An 18,284-nucleotide genomic window follows, 5' to 3' on the forward strand; every position below is an offset into this window, starting at 1 on the left:
CAAAGCCAAGATTTGAACCCAAGCAGGCTGGCTCCAGAGTCCATACTTTCAAACAACAAGCAAGACTAGAAACTTGAACCTGAACATTTTACTCTACTCTCACCTCCAAACTACTGCTGAAAGTACCAGAAGGAATTGTTTAAAAATAGGAGAATCTATTTCAGCCCAGAAAAGCAGGGAAAGGTGCCAAGGAAAAGACAAAAACTCTTGAAACGTTTCTCAATATATAGAAAAGGTGAGGCTTGAATTGAGAGAAAGGCATCCTGGCCCAGGTCTCCCTATTTAAAAAGGATTAAGAATGGCAAGGTCTGATGCAGGGTGGGGGGTAACTGAGCAAATATAGAAAGTTGAGTTGAATCCTCATCGAGCAGTCCCTGGCAGCAGCAGGCACTTAATAAATATAGAGAATGATGAATGATTCCCCTTGAAGACTGCATGTAGGAGAAGCAAGTGGCTGCCAGACACCCCCCACATACACCGCACCCCAACCCCGCTGCAGGTCCCATTGGACACGGAGAGTTCAAGTACAGCAGGGGAACGCTGCAGCAGCAGTTTCCTTAACCACGGTGACTACATTTTTCCTTCTCCCTTCATTGACTAGGCTGGGGGCATGAGACATGACCTTCCACTGACAGTTCCCACCTTCAGAGGTTATAAACTGGTAGTAGACAGAATGAGGACTTCACTGCTTAAGAATCCACCTGCCAATGCAGGAGACATGGGTTTGATCCCTGTCTGTAAGATCCCATGTGAAAGGAAATGGCAACCCACTCCAGTATTCTTGCCTGGAGAAACCTATGGACAGAGGAGCCTGGGGGGGGGGTGGCGGGGACTATAGTCCATGGGGTCGCAAAGAGTCAGACACAACTTATTGACTGACCAACAAAATATACAGAATGGAATCCAGTCCAAACATGTTTTTAAAATACACCATACATGTTGTTCTTGAATTATCTGTCAGCATCCATATTTGGGGGATTCAGACGACTCTTTAAAAAATTGGAAAACCTGGATCTTAGTTGTTTAAAGAACAGGAATTGAAAAAAAAAAATGGAGCTGCCCCTTTCAGACAGGGTGCACACACTCTAGATGAGATGTCCCTGTTATCACACACTTGACTCATTTACTTACCTGCCCGGTCCTGGCTGGCTTTGAAGTCAGACATCCTGATGAATGCATGCATCCTTTGAAAGTCATGTGGCCACAAACAAAACATCAAGGAAGGCAGCCAGACACAAGAGAGGGTCTCTCCATGTGTACAGAGTTCAAAGCAGACACTCTCCTTCTATAGTGGCTGCACTATTTTGCATTTATTTCAAGAGTGAGCAAGGGTTTCTCTACACCCTCACCAACACTCGTCTTTGGAGTCTGTTTTGATAATAGCCAGCCTGTCAGGTGTGAGGTCTCACTGGGGGTTTGATTTGAATTTTCTGATGAATACTGAGCATCTTTTCAGATATCAGTTACCCACCTGTATGTATGTCTTCAGATATATGTCTACTCAAGTCCTTAGCCCATTTAGAGACTCCTCAAAAAGTTAAAAAGGGAAATACTATATGATCCAGCAATTCCAGTTATGGGTATTTATCCAAAAATAACTGAAATCAGGATCTTAGAGAGACTTCACAACTCCTATGTTCACTGCAGCATTATTTATAATGGTGAGGAAACAAACTGAATGCATACAAACAGATGAATGGATAAAGAAGACACTGTATATACATACAGTGGACTATTATTCATGCTTAAAAAGGAATGATACACTGCAACCCGGAACAACGCGGATAAACTTTGAGGACATTATGTCCAGTGAAATAAACCAGACACAGAAAGACAAATACTGTATAATTCTAATCATATCAAATTCATAAAATCAAAGAGTGGAATGATGGGTCCTGGAAGCTGGGGTGGGGAAAATGGGGAATTACTAATCAATGTTTCAGTTAAGCAAGATGAGTGAGCTCTAGAGATCTGCACACCACTATCTGCAGTTAACAATACCGTATCATACACTTAAGAGCTTATTAAGAGGGGGGGCTTCTCTGGTGGCTTAGTGGTTAAAAAAAAAACAAAACCCACCTGCTTATGCAGGAGACACAGGTTCGATCCGTGATCCTGGAAGATCCCATATGCCATGGAGCAAGTGAGCCCGAGGAACACAACTACTGAGCCTGTGCTCTAGAGCCCGGGAACTGCAACTACTGAGCCTGCGTGCCCTACAGCCTGTGGTCCACAACACGAGAGGCCACCGCAATGAGAAGCCCAAGGACCGCAACTGGAGAGTAGCCCCGACTCGTCCCAGCTAGAGAAAAGCCCACGTAGCACAACTAAAAATAAATTTAAAAAATTATTTTTTTTAAGTGTATTAAGAGGGACTTCCCTGGTGGTCCAGTGGTTAAGACTTCGCCTTCCAACAAAGGGGGAGCAGGTTCAATCCCTGGTCAGGGAGCTAACATCTCCCAGGCCTCTGGGCCAAAAAAACAGAACAGAAAAACAATTCAACAAAGAGGGTAGGTCAGATGTTGTGTTCTCTCCACGATAAAATGAAATAAAAGAGAAAAAAAACTAAATAGCTCAATAAAATAAAGCAAGCAAGCAAACGGCTGTTGGCCTGGGTAGTGGTTACCCTGATGGAAGGGGCTGGAGGTATAGGGATGATAAGGGTGCACAGGAAGACTGCTGGGGTTCTGGTTACAGAGAAATGTTCACTGTGTGAAAATTCATCAAGATGGACCCTTTCCTGTACAAGAAACAGTTTGCAAAAACCACGTGACCAGCCCAGACTAAAAGCAGCGCCTCTGAACCCAGATTGTAAATTCTTGGAAGAGGGAGTCTGATGGGTCCAGTTTGGGGCAGGTGTCCATGTGTAGCTGGACCCAGTGGAACCCAGGCCATGAGGTCAGACAGTTTCTGGGGGCACAGATGTGGGAAGGCAGTTCTGGAGAAAAGGGCTGTCTGTTTCAGTTAGCTTTTCCAGGTGAACGGGGCTGAAGTAACGAGGCGGGTTGGGGTGCTGGTAAGAACACGGAGCTGGGCCAGACTGCCTGGGTGTGAATACTGGCTCAGCTACTCACTGGTCATGGGACCCTGTGCAAGTCCCTCAGTCTCTTGAGAGCCTCAGTTTCCTTATCTGTAAAATGGGACTGACGACAATGGGACTCACCTCCTAGAGTGTAACAGAGAATAAAGAAAGATTCTATGGAAAGTGCTTAAAACAGAATCTTATCTGTGAATGCCAGCTCTTGGATATTATTACTTAAGTAAAATACTGCTACTCAGACATCCCAGGAGTCCAGACAACTGGAGTTGGAGGCAGAGCCTTTCTGACTCCAGGACTAGAGCATTTCACGTGAGGGATGTCTCTTTCTGGGTCATCTACCTTTGAATGCTCTATTTCCCCCTCCGTCTGCAGCCTCCACAGGCTGAGGTCTTCTGGGAAATTGCCTGTTATCAGCCTCTGAGGCCAGTCCCTCCCCTTACCCAGGAGAAGCCAAAATAATTCATAAGACAGGACATGCCCGCCTCCTTTAGTCCCGGCACCTCTCGTATCCGTGCACTGGAGAAACAGCTCTTTCCATCCTCCAGACACTGCACACTGGGGATGTGCTTCTTCCTCATAGCACGAAACCCTGTGTCTTTGTGACAGTGAGGGACAGAGGGCTGTGGAGAAGCAATTCGCCCTGACCTTTACATGCGGGTTCCGCACTGCGGATGCCATCAGTGGCATGCAGCAAATGGGAGAAGAATTGGGCAGAATTCATTTCACCGACAGAAGAACTGCATTTCACCACATTACCATCATTTTCATTAGACTTTCCCCCTCAACCAGCTCACAGGAGGAGCCTTGGTGTATCCATTTTGTGGCAAGCAAGACGGACGCATGCCATGCCAAAAATAAAGCTCAGTTCGGTTCAGTCGCTCAGTTGTCTCCGACTCTTTGCGACCCCATGGACTGCAGCACGCCAGGCTTCCCTGTGATGGACAGGGAAGCTTCCTCAAACTCATGTCCATTGAGTCGGTGATGCCATCCAACCATCTCGTCCTATGTCATCCCCTTCTCCTCCCACCTTCAATCTTTCCCTGCATCAGGGTCTTTTCCAATCTTAAACTCATGTTCTAAACTTCGAAGGGACCACTGGTGGTAGCGATATTAACTACCACTTACTGTTTGCCAGGCACAGTGAGAAACCCTCAACATGGATTAACGCATTTAATCCTTGCCTGAACCTTGTTAGGAGGATGCTATTTTATCCTTTTCTTACAGATGAGAAAACTGAGGCAGAGAAGTTAGGTAACTAGCCCAAGATTATTTATTCAGCTAGTTAGTGGCAAACCTTGAATTCAAACCCCACCATTCTGGTTTCAGAACCACTCTGAGATAGGACCTTTTGCTGGTTTCCAAACTTGGCTCCCCAGGAGAATTACCCAAAGGACTTCAAAATACAGATCCCCAGATCCTTGTCTGTATCTCTTCAGCTGAGGTCTGTTCTGAGTGGGCTACCCAAATAATCCTTAAGCATTCAACCTGTCTGTATTCTGCAAAGTAGCATTGAGAAATTGTAGTGGACATGTGTTGTTTTGACCTGCAAACATCTCTGCCTCAGTGATGAGGCATAAGTTTCCCAGTTCTTCAAAAAGCCACCCCTCCCCCCCACTGTATTTAGTTCCCTAAAGAGGGAAGACTTTAAAAGCCCAAGAAAAGGGCTGGTTAAGTAACTTAAGCTTCAGAGAATAACATTTCTTCTGGAATTTGAATTTAGGGCCAAAGCAACACAAGAACCAAAATCAGATACGACTGATTTGGTTGTTTGGGGAGGTTTTTTCCAGTTCTCTAAAGGACATTATACGCTTTTCAATAAATTTCACTATGTTTGTGTGTACTCCGTGGTTCAGTGGTGTCCAACTCTTTGCAAACCCCTGGACTGTAGCCTGCCAGACTCCTTTGTCCATGGGATTTCCCAGGCAGGAATACTGGAGTGGGTTGTCATTTCCTACTCCAGGGGATCTTCCCGACCCAGGGATCAAACCCGCATCTCTTGCATCTCCTGCATTGGCAGGTAGATATTTAAGCTAACTCAAGGTGGCTTCTGCTGCATGCAGCCAAATAACGTTAGTAGATGAACCGTGGAAGAAACCCACACCTACCACAGATATCCCCTCTACAACTGGTGACGACTGGTCTTTGCACTACTGGGGTGAGGCGTTAATATCCTTAAATAGAACCACTGAGTCAGTTTAGACTGTTCTTCCTCAGTCTGCGCACATGGTCCTCAGGCCCACTTCTGTCCTCTGAAGTTACATCAAAAATCTATACAATAGCTCTTTAAATGTTTAATGGAAGCCTAGCTTGGTGGGCTGCCGTCTATGGGGTCGCACAGAGTTGGACACGACTGAAGCGACTTAGCAGCAGCAGCAGCAGCCTTTGAGCAAAACAGGTCAACTCTTAGACTCTGCTTTGTAAGCTCTTCTTTTCTCATTTGGAACATACACCCTAATTATTGAGCACTTTCATCGTGAATGTAGAAGTTATAGACTACAGTGTTAAGTAATAAATAATAGTCCTGGTGCCCTGCCAGATTTAGATAGGTAGTAGATGTATGAGAGAGAGAGAGTCTGCACTGTTTATAGGCTGAATTGCCCCTGGTACTATTTATCCTTGAGAGATACAAATGAGTTCTGCTATCAGGTGATGATGTAATTGTACCATGATGCCAAGAGGGATGTTCAACCCTAACTGTTGCTTCACCTCCTCGAAGAGCCAGACAGTCTTGGAGCATCATCAGAACTGATGGTGGGTGTCCCTGCCTGGAGTTATGTAAGACTAAGCAACCCAAGCTTTGAGAAGAGTGCAGCCAACTGTTACATTGCTTTCTCAGAGTCAGGAAGACCAGACAATGCCAAGGAAGAGGAGGTAGGCCCTTTATCTGAAGACAGGGCTGTCCCACTCCACTGGTGCTGAGACAGGAAGTGAGTGGACCTCAGACTGGCAGAGCTAGGACTTCCCTCCTCGGGGCCCCAAGGCGAGCCCACCAGCAGGGCCAGAATCTTACCAGGAGCACCTGAAGAGTCCCATGTGGGAGACTAAGCTGGCTCCCAGCTGATGGAGTATCTTAACAGTGACCACATCCAGAAGCAACTATAGTTACTTACAGTTATACCCAAGCCTTCACTCGGGTTTGATTTTAATCAAATTAAGCAGGAAGCCTGAGTCCATGCTGGAGGTGAAGTGGCACCAAACACGAGATCACAGAAAACAGTTACAGAAATCCCAAAGTGATCTTCAGAGTTCTGCCAACAGTCTGGAATAAGATACTGAGCAGAACTGACAAGGGGACACCAAAATGTGTTCAGAAAATGTGGCCTTGTGTTTTCACATGAGTGTATGTTTGTAGACATATCATACCATACGTGGGCTTTGTTGTCTGCTTTCTTCATTCATAATGACTACATAGTCCCACGTCAATAACATTTTAATCAGATGACTTTTTATTGAAGTATAATTGACATACAGTAATGCACAGACTTTCTTTTCTTTTTTTAAATTAACTTATTTTTTAATTGAAGGATTAATTGCCTTACAGAATTTTGTTGCTTTCTGTCAAACCTCAACATGAATCAGCCATAGGTATATATGTCCCCTCCCTCTTTTAAGCACACAGCTTCATGAGTTTTGAATACTGTGTGCATGTATATAGGCACAAACTCAATAAGACACAAAATATTTCCATCACCCCAAAATATTCCCATCACACCCACTGTAACATTTTAATCATTGTGCAGCCTTCTGTCATACGGATATGTTTTACTTACATAAACCCTAATTTCTAGCCATTTAGATTGCTTCCAATTTTTTTGTAAATATATACATATATCCTTAAATAATTCCTTAGCAGAATTCTTAGGCTAAAAAGGTCATTAAGGCTTTTGATGCATGTTGGTAATTATCTCTTGAGGAAGATTACACTGGGTTGGGCAAAAAGTGCACTTGGGTTTTCATCACATCTTACAGAAGAATCCAAATGAACTTTTTGGCCAACCCAATATTCATTTACACCCTCACCAGTAATATATTAGAGTGCACTTTCCCCCTCTTCCTCCTGTTCATGTTTTTTTTACTTTGAATCTTATTTCTTTTGATATTATCATTAAGATCACATTCTATATGTATGTGCGGTTTTTTTTGGGGGGGGCTATATCTTTGACTCTTTTATTTTTAACCTAGTATATTTCTTTTGTACAATGCCTAGAATTGTATATTTCTCCAGTCTGATTAGTCTTTGCCTTTTAGTAGAGAATTTCAATCCACTTACATTGGGTTAGTTCCTGATGGCTCAAGCAGTAAAACATCCATCTACAATGCAGGACACATGGGTTCAATCCCTAGGTTGGGAAGATTCCTGGAGAAGAAAATGGCAACCCAGTCCAGTATTCTTGCCTGGAGGATTCCACGGGCAGAGGCTACAGTCCATGGAGTCGCAAAGAGTTGGACTGAGTGTGCACGCACAGGCAACTGATAAACTGAAATTTTTACCTTCGAGATTTCACAATTTCTTGGCTAATTTTTATCTTGGTCTTATATTTTGTTATATTAACCAAAATTTTTCATTATTTTTATCTCTAAATTGTTTCTTTCATATTAAAAAAGTCTACTTGAACCAATATGTCTATGCCAAGAAATAAATAGTATTATATATTTTATTTAGGATCTTTAAATTTACACTGTTTACTACAGTTTAGTTTTGTAAGTCAGCTTTATTGGGTTATGCTGGTTACCATGGTCAAGCTAGCTTATAAAGTGCGGCAGCTACTTACTTTGTCAGCTCCTCCAAGTCTCCCATTCCTTCTTCTTATAACATATGTTGTTCTCTGAGTCAGAGGGATGCTGTATGGTCCAGGCCTGGCAAACTGTAAGACTTCATTCCCCTAACAACTGAGAACCAACCAACCAGAACCCTTTCCTGGGACTGATTATGAATGCAAGAAGAAAGATGGCCACTGTGTCAACTAGGGTTTCCATCTTTCCCTAGGGTCAACTACAACCAGGTTGCCAGACATATTTATAGGCACGTCCTGTCACTAGTAGGAGCAAATAAAGCAAAGACAAGTCAGCTGGGGTCCCAGCAGGAAACAAATGGCATATTCAAATTAGGAGAGTTTAAGGCAGGTTTCATAAAAGGACTGTTTAGAAAAGTGTGGGCATGCTGTTCAGAAACCAAGAGGGAGGGTGCAGTAACTGAGGGCCAGGACGAGCAGAGGGACAAGAAAAGAGAGCAGCGGCCTCCTGGAAGCCAAAAGGAGAGAATGGGTAGAGGTGTCTTTGGGAGGGAACAGATGCAGACTGCCTTAGGAGTGGAACACTGCCAAAGGGTAAAGCCAAGAAGACCTCATGACAAACACCCTGGGCTCACCCTCCAGGCTCCTATCAATCCCTCGTCTTAAGCCCAACCAGAAGTCAGAGAGTAAGGGAACCTCCACTGATGCAGCCCTTACAGGTCAATTTCTCAAGGAGAAAGCAGAGATGATCTGGAAGGACCAGACTGCTGGAAGGAGACAGCTGCCACAGCAGACGCAGGCCAGCTGCAAAATGGTAGACTGCAAAATGGCCACAAGTCCCCACTTCCCACATGCATCTCTGCAACAAGACCTTGCAGCCCCTACCATCCAGAGGTGAAGTCTGCTTTTCCACCCCAAATCTGATCTTGGCCACAACCACTGTGACACAAATAAAAGCTTGAAAGACACCTATGCTGTGGGGGTTTTCCTCTCTTGCTGTGCTTGGAACCCTGAGACCAGTGTGCAGATGAACCTAAATTAATGGAGGAAAGGAGACCACATGGAGGAGGAACATAGGGCCCCAGCCAAGAGGCTGCCAAGTGTCAGTCATGTGCCTGAAGCTACCCTAGATGATCCCGCACCAGCCAAGTCACAGCTGACCAAATGCACGAGAGAGCTCAGCAGTGATCAGCTGCATAGACCCAGATCAGAAGAATGACCCAAGCAGCCTATACAATCATGAGACATAATTAACGTTTTAAGCCACTAGATTTTGGGATGGTTTGTTACACAGCAAAGCTGACTGATACAGCCAATAATGAGAAAGCATCTTACAAGTATCGGATCCTCATTTTCAGTGTCTGAGACTCTTATCGCTGAAGCTCTTAATCCTTCTCAATGTCCTTCCCATGAGCCAATTTGAGTTGGCTTTACCTCACTTTTGATTTTTAAAATTGGAACGTTTACTTTATTTCTATAATTTGATATAGTTTAAAATGAACAGATTAGGTATAAGATAAGGTACAAGGATATATTGTACAAGACATGGCATATAGCCAATATTTTATAATAACTTATAAATGGAGTATGGGCTTCCCTGGTAGCTCAGCTGGTAAAGAATCCACCTGCAATGTGGGAGACCTGGGTTTGATCCCTGAGTTGGGAAGATACCCTGGAGGAGGGCATAGCAACCCACTCCAATATTCTTGCCTGGAGAACCCCCATGAACAAAGGACCCTGGCCAGCTACAGTCCATGGGGTTGCTAAGAGTCGGACACAACTGAGCAATATAGCGCACACACACACACACAAATGAAGTACAATCTTTAAAATTGTGAAGCATTATATTGTATACCTGTAATTTACATAATATTATCCATCAGTTATACTTCAATAAAAAAGTAAAGCATGTCACAAAATGGAAACAAAGATATTTTAAGACAACAGGCTCACTGTTATAAAAATCAAAATCAAATCAAATGAAGAGAAATTCTTCATTCTTCTAAAGTTTAAAATAATTTACCCATGAAGCCTATTATTCTGGAGCTTTGGGAGAAGAAAAGCAATGTTCTCATTTCTCTTGATTATTTGCCTGTTATGGTTTTCAATTTCTTCTTGAGATAAAATTGCCAATTTAAAATTTCCTGGAGAGTCATCCCTTTCAACCAGATTTTCAAACCCATTAGCATTTATATGCATATTCTTTTAACATGTGAATTTAATATATTCTTTTTAAATTTTCTTTTATTTCTCTTTTATTAAGTCTTCAACATCTAATGCATGATTTATCATTTTTAATATATTTCTTCATAAAGTAAGACTTGATTAAGAAACACAAAATGATACACTCAACATTACTGCCTGCATCTTTCACTGACCTGATTTAGTGATGCAATCAGGAGGGTACAGGGCACAACAATGAGCTTTATTTGGTACTTTGACCATAAATGATAAGAAATTATTATTTCTAAAACCATAAAATGCTGGAGAAGTTATCTTTAGACAAACCAGCTAAAGAGTCCTTTTATACTTTTGTAATGCCTGGCGCAGAACCTCTGCTCAACAAAGTTAGCTATTATTAGCTATTATTCCTTGGCAGGTCAGAGTGTAACCTGCACTCCTTCTTGAGTAGGAGAGATTCCTCCAGGGATTAATCATAATTTAGAAACCATTTTCCGAGTGCCTTCTTTGTGCCAGACACTATTCTGGATGTGATTCAGGTAACTTTTCATTGAATACTCACCCCAAACCTATGATTTATGTATTATTTGCCCCATTTTAAAGACACAAACTAAGGATCACAGAACTGAAATAATTTTACCAAGATCAATGGAGCTGGAAACTTCAGCACTGGATTTTGACACCAAGGTTTTCTGGCTCCAAAGTCTAGGTTCTTTTTCTCAGCATTGCACTGCAAAATTTCAGGTTTTATATAAACAAATGGAAATGGAAGGGCTTCCCAGATACTAGTGGTAAAGAACTCACCTGCCAATGCAGGGGACGTAAAAGATTCAGGTTCAATCCCTGGGTCAGAAAGATCCCCTGGAGGAGGGCATGGCAACCCACTCTAGTATTCTTGCCTGGAGAAACCCAAGGACAGAGGAGCCTGGTGGGCTACATACAGTCCATAGGGTTGCAAAGAGTTGGACACAACTGAGTGACTTAGCACTCACACAATGGAAATGAAAACACAAGTGTATGGCGTAGGTGGAGGAATGGAGAGAATTATCAGTACATCCCTGATTGGGGAGATCAGTGGAAATGCCATCAGCTACCTGCACCAAAGGCTTAGGACATGACACCCACTGTGCTTACTGCTTTCACACGATGGCTCTTTAATCCATCTGTGGTTAATCCTCCTGATGCTGATGTAGTTAGCTCTTTTTCATTTTAAGGATTTTTTTTTTTTAATTATTACAACAGACCTATGTGGTTGGTACTAACATCCCAGTTTGTGGATAAAGAACCTGAGCCATAGAGAAGGAAAATGACACACCCAAGATCACCTCATGCGTAACCAACAGTCAGGACCTGAACTCAGGTATTACTGACTTCAGGGTCCACATCCTTAACCACCATTTCTCTGGGGGGGGTGTGTCTCAGTCACTCAGTCATGTCCGATTCTTTGTGACCCCATGGATGGCAGCCAACCAGGCTCCTCTGTCCAGGGAATTCTCCAGGCAAGAATACTGGAGCGGGTTGCCATTTCCTCCTCCAGGGGAACTTTCCAACCCAGGGATCAAACCCTCTTCTCCTGCATCTCCTGCACTGGCAAGCGGAGTCTTTACCACTGAGCCACCTGGGAAGCCCATTGTCTCCGGGAGTGATCCATAAACTGCCCAACTTTCCATTTGTAGTTGGAGGGCACTAAGTCACTCAGGTACCTGGGGTAGGGAATACAAGAGGTCTGTTGTCCTACTGAGGCTGTCTGACTCTCTGAACCACAGTGAGACCTGAGAGTCCTTTATGAAGCCCAGTGTGATGGCCTCCAGGGATTCTATTCCACAGTGACCCCCTGAGTCAACAGGATCTGCAGTAGCTTGACCAGAGATTCTTTCCCTCCCATGATGAGTGGTCTAATTCTTTACCACTTGAATTTGGGCTTGGCCATGAGACTACTTGGGGGCTTCCCTGGTGGTTCAGTGGTAAAGAATCCGCCTGCCAATGTAGGAGACACAGGTTTGATCCCTGGTGCAGGAAGATACCTTGGAGTAGGAAATGGCAACCCACTCCAGTATTCTTGCCAGGAGAACACCATGGACAGAGGAACCTGGCAGACTACAGTCCATGGGGACGGAAAGAGTTGGACACGACTGAGCTGTTGAACAATAACATGAGACTACTTGGTCCAGTGGGACATTATCAAACATGATGCATGAGCTGGAAAAGCACTGATGCATTGGGATGTGCTCACTTGCCCTTCTTGGAACCCTGAAACCACTATGTGAACAAACCAGAGCTGGTCAGCTGGAGGATGAGAAGCCATGTGAAGAAGAATCAAGGCACCTAGGCCAACAGCCAGCTCCCTGCCAGTCATGTGAGTGGGGCCAGCCTAGATCATCCAGCCACTAGGCAGACACAAGCAAGAATCCCTTAATCTTTGTGCTCAGGGCAAGTCCTGCACTTGACTTATCCTAGTCCAAGCCCTCAGAGACAAGTCTTCTCTTTCTCATTCTGAGAAGATCTCAGAACCAGTAGGATCCCTACAGATGATCAGAAGTACCACCCAGGAACTCTGCCATGTTTTGAGGTCCCCCAGTGGTGGGTGCCCATATGTATTGTCTATTCCCATTGGCACTGAATGGTTGGGTCAGCAGCTGGGTTCACTGGGACAGAGCTTGATTCATAAAATTCCCTCATGTAGCCTAATATGCCATGATGGAGACCTAGAAGGCTCCCAACCACACAAAGATCTACTAATACCCAGAATATTCCTCAACTCAGGTTGGACTTGGAATAGTAGAGGGCAGAAGACAAAAAGGACAATTCCTTTTTCACAGATGGAGGCAGCGCTTTTCTACTCCACGAGCTCACTGCATACCTGCTCCACCAAGGTCATACAAGAGGAAGGCACCGCCCCTTATCTGCATGAGCCTCAGAGAGCCTGGCCAGGTAGGCGAACAGGTGTGGCCAGATATTTAATCATGTCTCCAACCATGGACAGAAAAAGGTCAATGAACCAAGTCAACCCAGTTCAGGAGTCTGGACCAATTCATCATCCTCGGTGCCAACCGACCTTCTTGGAACTGTGTCCAGAGATCAGCTGCCAAATCCTATGCATGCCGGCTGCAGGGAGGACTGCCTGCTCTCCCCATGCCCAAGGCAATGAATAACTACACTGTTCCATTCACACAGAGCAGGGTCTCCTACAACTTATGGCGCCTACACATGCCTAGGAAGGACGACTGCCAGGTGGCAGGCAAAGGACCTATTCATTCATCAGACTTATCTGGTAGATATCTGTCCATTCACTGTTAATCATTACCATTGTCATTGTCATCTTCAATATGTACCACACACTGTCCTAAACATACACATCAGATACTCCTAGCAAGGTTATCAGGTAGGGACCACTGTTTTATTCATTTTCAACTGAGCAATCTAAAGCATAAATGGACTGAAGTACTTTGCCCAAGGTCAAGAACACCTGAGCCTCGAAATGCTGACTCCATCCATAGCGTGATTTTAACCAGTACACAATACCGCTTCTATAATTTTCCTCCGAGGGACTGACCGCCTCTCTCCCACTCTCCGACCTCTCCAGGGGTAAGCCCATAACCAGGCCTGCCAATCAGCATAACCATCCTCAGTTATATATGACCCAGGATTTACTGAGACTTTAGCTCTTGTCACTAGAATTGCAGCACTGACAAGACGTGAAGACTAAAGGTACCATGGCCAGCATGCTCCCATAGGAGAAAAGCCTTCTGGAAACAGAAACCAGGACAGAAGAAAACTGAGCCAAGAAACAGAGAAAGAGATCCCTGAAGAGCCCATTTCAGCACCTTGATTCACTGGGTCGAGCTTTTCAGTTTCAGGGACCAAAATTTCCCTTTCCACATAAAAGTTTGAGCTCTTTCTCCCTCAGGCAACATAAAAAGCCAAGGAATAAAGAGGGACTATGGGAAACAGCATCCTCCTGGCTGCTCTCCGAGTATCACGCCTCGGTCTGCATGAACATTCAGAGCTGCATAATGGAAGCAGGCTGTCCCCCAAATGTACCTTCCCTTCTGGGGACACGGGAAGGAACTGCACTAAAAGGGTCAGGGAATGTGATCGGAGAGAACATGAAGAATGGTTCCACCTTCATCTCTGCAAATAAGCCTGTGAGGGTTTTGGTTGTTCTCTGTTGCCTGGAGTTCTTAAACCCAAACAGCACAGTCTGCAGGCAAAACAACTACAGTATCAGCTCTAGAGGGTGCATGGCCTGCCCCTGATCTGCAGCAAAACGGCAGATGACCACTATGAGAAGGCCAGCAAGAGCAGATGCAACAACAGAAGGTAGTGACTGCCCACTTCGAGCAAGCTGAGATCAGCTGTCAAGTCTGAGTGATCAAGACAGGACCAGTGGGAGACAAAGCCAATGGGGAAAATTCCAGGAAGGTGAACCAACGCAGGAACAAAATAAGAGAAGGAGGGGTGACAGACGCACAGAGTTCAGGACTGGGCCAGCAGCAGAGTGTGCGTGGTGGAAGGTCCAGGACGGGTTCAGCTGCATGGAAAAGAGCAAACCGTGAGACTCTACCAGTAAGAGGTGCTTCTCATCTCACACACACAGTCTGAGCATAAGAGAACTCAGCGTTGGCTCAGCAGTTCACCAGTGTCATCCATGACCCAGGTTCCTTGAACTCTTCCACTCGGCCATGCTCAGCATGTCAGTCATAGCTTTCTCGTTGACCCTAAGGGTTGCCACAACTCCATGCATTATGTGCCCACTCAAAAATGTCCACCAGAACAAAGAAAGGAATATCTTCCTTCATCAGAAAGGAAAGTGTTTCCTAGAAGTCCTGCCCAGACTTCCCCTCGGGTCCCACTGAGCAGAACTGGGTCACATGCTCACTAACTAGCTACAAATGAGAAAGCAAGCAGCAGGCATCTTCAACTTTTATACTGAGAGTGGCCTTTGCCAGAAAGAAGAGAGTGAGGGTCGGATAGGCGATCCACAAGGAACCCCAAACTTTAGGTAAACTTGGTGGACCGAGACTTTAGCCACAGAGCACTCAAACATAGCACTCACACTGTCATTCACTGAATATTTTCCTTAAGTCAATTTATCTTTTTTAATTTTTATTTATTTATTTTTGGCCACACCACACAGCATATGGGATCTTAGTTCCCCATCCAGGGATTAAACCTGTGCCCCCTGCACTGCAAGTACGAATTCTTAACTGCTGGACTGCTAGGGAAGTCCCTATCTTTTGAAAATGAAAGTGGAAATGAAAGTCACTCAGTCGTGTCTGACTCTTTGAGACCCCATGGACTATACAGTTCATGGAATTCGCCAGGCCAGAATACTGGGTAGCCTTTTCCTTATCCAGGGGATCTTCCCAACCCAGGGATCGAACCCAGGTCTCCCACATTGTGGGCGGATTCTTTACCAGCTGAGCCACAAGGGAAGCCCTATCTTTTGTTTAACCCTAAACACCTTTACTTAGGCAGGAAATTTTATATCCTCACCATAAATGACAAACCACTACTAGATACATTTTTCAAACCATATTAAAATAAAGCAATAATGATCAAAACAAAGTTTATTTGCCAGTTTTACCCAGGAGCATCCCTCATCCCTCAACAGTAATCACACTTTGGGTTGAGCAGAGCAGGAAAATCTACTTCCTCCTAATTCTTGGGCCCTGACAAAGAGTTCACGATTTAACCCCTGCCCATCCGTCTCATGCCTCAGCCATAAAGATGAAGATATTGTGCTAAATCAGAGTAGGGAAACTGGTTTCTTGACAACATGCACCCCTCTCAAAATGTTTTGTTTTGTTTTTTCCCATTAAGATGAAAATAGTCTCAGAGGCTGTAGGGACCATGACATCCTGACTTTTTGTCTCAGTATACTCACAGGCACCCAAAAGGATGCATTGACTGTGGACAGAGAGAGGTGACCAGTGTCCATTACTTACATCAGAGGCTGGGCCCTTGTCAGCGCCCGGGCAGGAGAAGGTGACAAATTCATGGCACCGCTTGTGAACGACAAAACAGCAGACTGCAAAAGAGAAAAGAAGGGTAGGAGGGAAGGGAGAGGGGAAGTGGAGAGCAGGAAGGGAGGGGAAGAGAGGAAGACATCATTAGGCCTGGACTTTATACCCAAAGGCTTTATAATCAAATAAACAATGCCGTCAGCTTCTGCCCCTTGTCTTCTAAAAGTCAAACTCCTGGGTACACTGGTGCTACAACTGGCAAATTACTAATTATGTTGACTATTATGGATGACAGGGTAGTGACAACTACATTTAGAGAACCTACAACACAAACAGTGAACCCTAGTATAAACAATGGCTTTTAGTTAATAACAATGTATCAATATCGGTCCATCAATTGTAACAAATGTACCACACTAATGCAAGATTCTTTAAAAGTGCTTTACATATATTAACTCACTTAATATTCCTAACAGCACTCTAAGGCATGCTATTTCATTTTTCCACATTTTTAATACTATTTTCATTATGACTTATCATAAGGTATTGACTATAGTTCTCTTCATTTTTTAATTGAGATAAAATTGATAAAACCTTATATTAGGTTCAGGTGTATAACGATGATTCCATATATACATTTATAAATGATCATCACTATAAGTCATCAACATCCCTCACCACACAGTTGTAAATTTTTTTCTTGTGTAAGATTTTTTAAGATTTACTCTCTTGGTGACTTCCAAATATACACTGCATGCTCAGTCGTTGTGTCCGATTCTTCTGCAACCCCATGGACAGTAGCCCGCCAGGCTCCTCTGTCCATGGGATTTCCCAGCAAGAATACTCGAGCGGGTTGCCATGCCCTCCTCCACTCCTCCAGCAGATCTTCCCAACCCCGGGATCGAACACATGTCTCCTGTATCGGCAGGCAGATTCTTTTGTCTCCTGCATTGGCAGACAGATTCTTTACCATTGAGCCACCAGGGAAGGCCAAATATACGCTACAGTACTACTAACTATAGTCAGCATGCTATTTATTACATCTGCTGAACTTATTTATTTTGACCATTTTCACCCATTTCACCCACTCCCCACCCTAATCTCTGGCAACCACCAATCTGTTCTCTGTATCCACAAGTTCACTTCTTGGTTTTGGTGTTTTGGTTTTATTTTTTTAGATCCCACATACAAGTGAGTTAACATGGTATTTCTCTTTCTGATTTATTTCACTTGCAAATGTTAATAATAGGGGGAACTAGGGTGGAAATGAAGTTGAGGGAATGTACAGAAACTGTATTTTCAATCAATTTTTCTATATGCCTAAAACTGTTCAAAACACCAACAATAAACGAACAAAAATAGAAAATTGCAGGAGGAAAACAGCAGGGCAGAGGAGGAACATAAAAATCAAAGAGATTTTTAAAAGGTATTAACTAAACACAATATGTAGACATTGTTTGGGTCCTAATTTAAATAAACTAATAGTTTTTTAATAATTATAAGACAATCAGAAAAATGAATGTACTCATTTTTTGATAATATGAGGGAATTTTTGTTATTGGTATTAGGGAATTATAATCTTTGATATAATAAGGGTATTATGATATTTTTGTTATTCTTACTTCTAAGGATACATCCTATAATCTTTATGGATAAAATGATTCAATTCAAAATAATTCAATATGACATAAAGGAGACAGAAAGGGTAACAGATGGGGAAAAACATTAGTCTCGACTGATTATTAGTGAACCTGGGGGAAATTCCCTGGCAGTCCAGTGGTTAGGACTCCACACTTCCACTGCCAGGGGCTCAGTTTCAATCCCTGGTTGGGGAACCAAGATTCCACAAGATGGCAAAGCTAAAAGGAAGAAGAGTTCCAAAGGGGTCGATTTCTTTCTCCTTTTTCTGTTATTATTTATTGCATTTTGTAAGTAATATATGCTTTGTATAAAGACATCTGTGTTAAACAGCATATATATGTTTGTTGTGAGTGGGGCAGTCCTCTGTGCCTATATGTCTGTGAATGCTGAGGGTAATATATGAGAAGTGGCCAAAAAATGCCAATGATGGTTATCTCTGGGAAACAGGACTACAGATTATTTTTACTGACAACCTTACATCTATATTGTTTGAAATGTTGACAACGAGTATATGTTAATTACATAATATCAAAGGAAATAAGCCTACTTTCATTTTGAAGCAAAGAGTCAAAGAAAAACAAAGATCAGGAAATGAAAAATATGATTGCCCAAACTGGAGATTCAGTGGTTGGGCTGATACAAAATGGAGGACAACTAAAGAGGAACTTAGCAAATTGGAAGTCTAAGTTGAGTGATTTCCCCAGAATTCTGCAAAAAAAAAAG

General features: G+C 43.5%; 1 protein-coding gene and 1 long non-coding RNA gene across 4 annotated transcripts in view; both read right to left on the reverse strand.

Annotated features, from left to right (window-relative positions):
- Window positions 1-18,284, reverse strand: part of PRKCB (protein kinase C beta) — a 367,575-nt gene that overhangs the window by 193,222 nt on the left and 156,069 nt on the right. For both annotated transcript variants that reach the window (XM_081554487.1, XM_081554486.1), the window contains exon 3: window positions 15,903-15,985. In XM_081554487.1, coding sequence (XP_081410613.1) covers window positions 15,903-15,985 — 83 coding nt within the window. The remainder of the gene's footprint in view (window positions 1-15,902; window positions 15,986-18,284) is intronic.
- Window positions 10,011-14,174, reverse strand: LOC145531606 (uncharacterized). 2 transcript variants are annotated; one of them, XR_014072600.1, is made up of 2 exons: window positions 12,044-14,174; window positions 10,011-11,462 (listed from the first exon to the last, which is right to left on the reverse strand). It is a non-coding gene; the product is annotated as an uncharacterized LOC145531606 (long non-coding RNA). The 2 variants fall into 2 exon arrangements; XR_014072601.1 differs by having other exon boundaries at window positions 12,085-13,987.

The sequence above is a fragment of the Giraffa tippelskirchi genome, chromosome 13, assembly GCF_054371585.1.
Source record: "Giraffa tippelskirchi isolate mGirTip1 chromosome 13, T2T-mGirTip1v1.2.pri, whole genome shotgun sequence".
Lineage (NCBI taxonomy): Eukaryota > Metazoa > Chordata > Mammalia > Artiodactyla > Giraffidae > Giraffa > Giraffa tippelskirchi.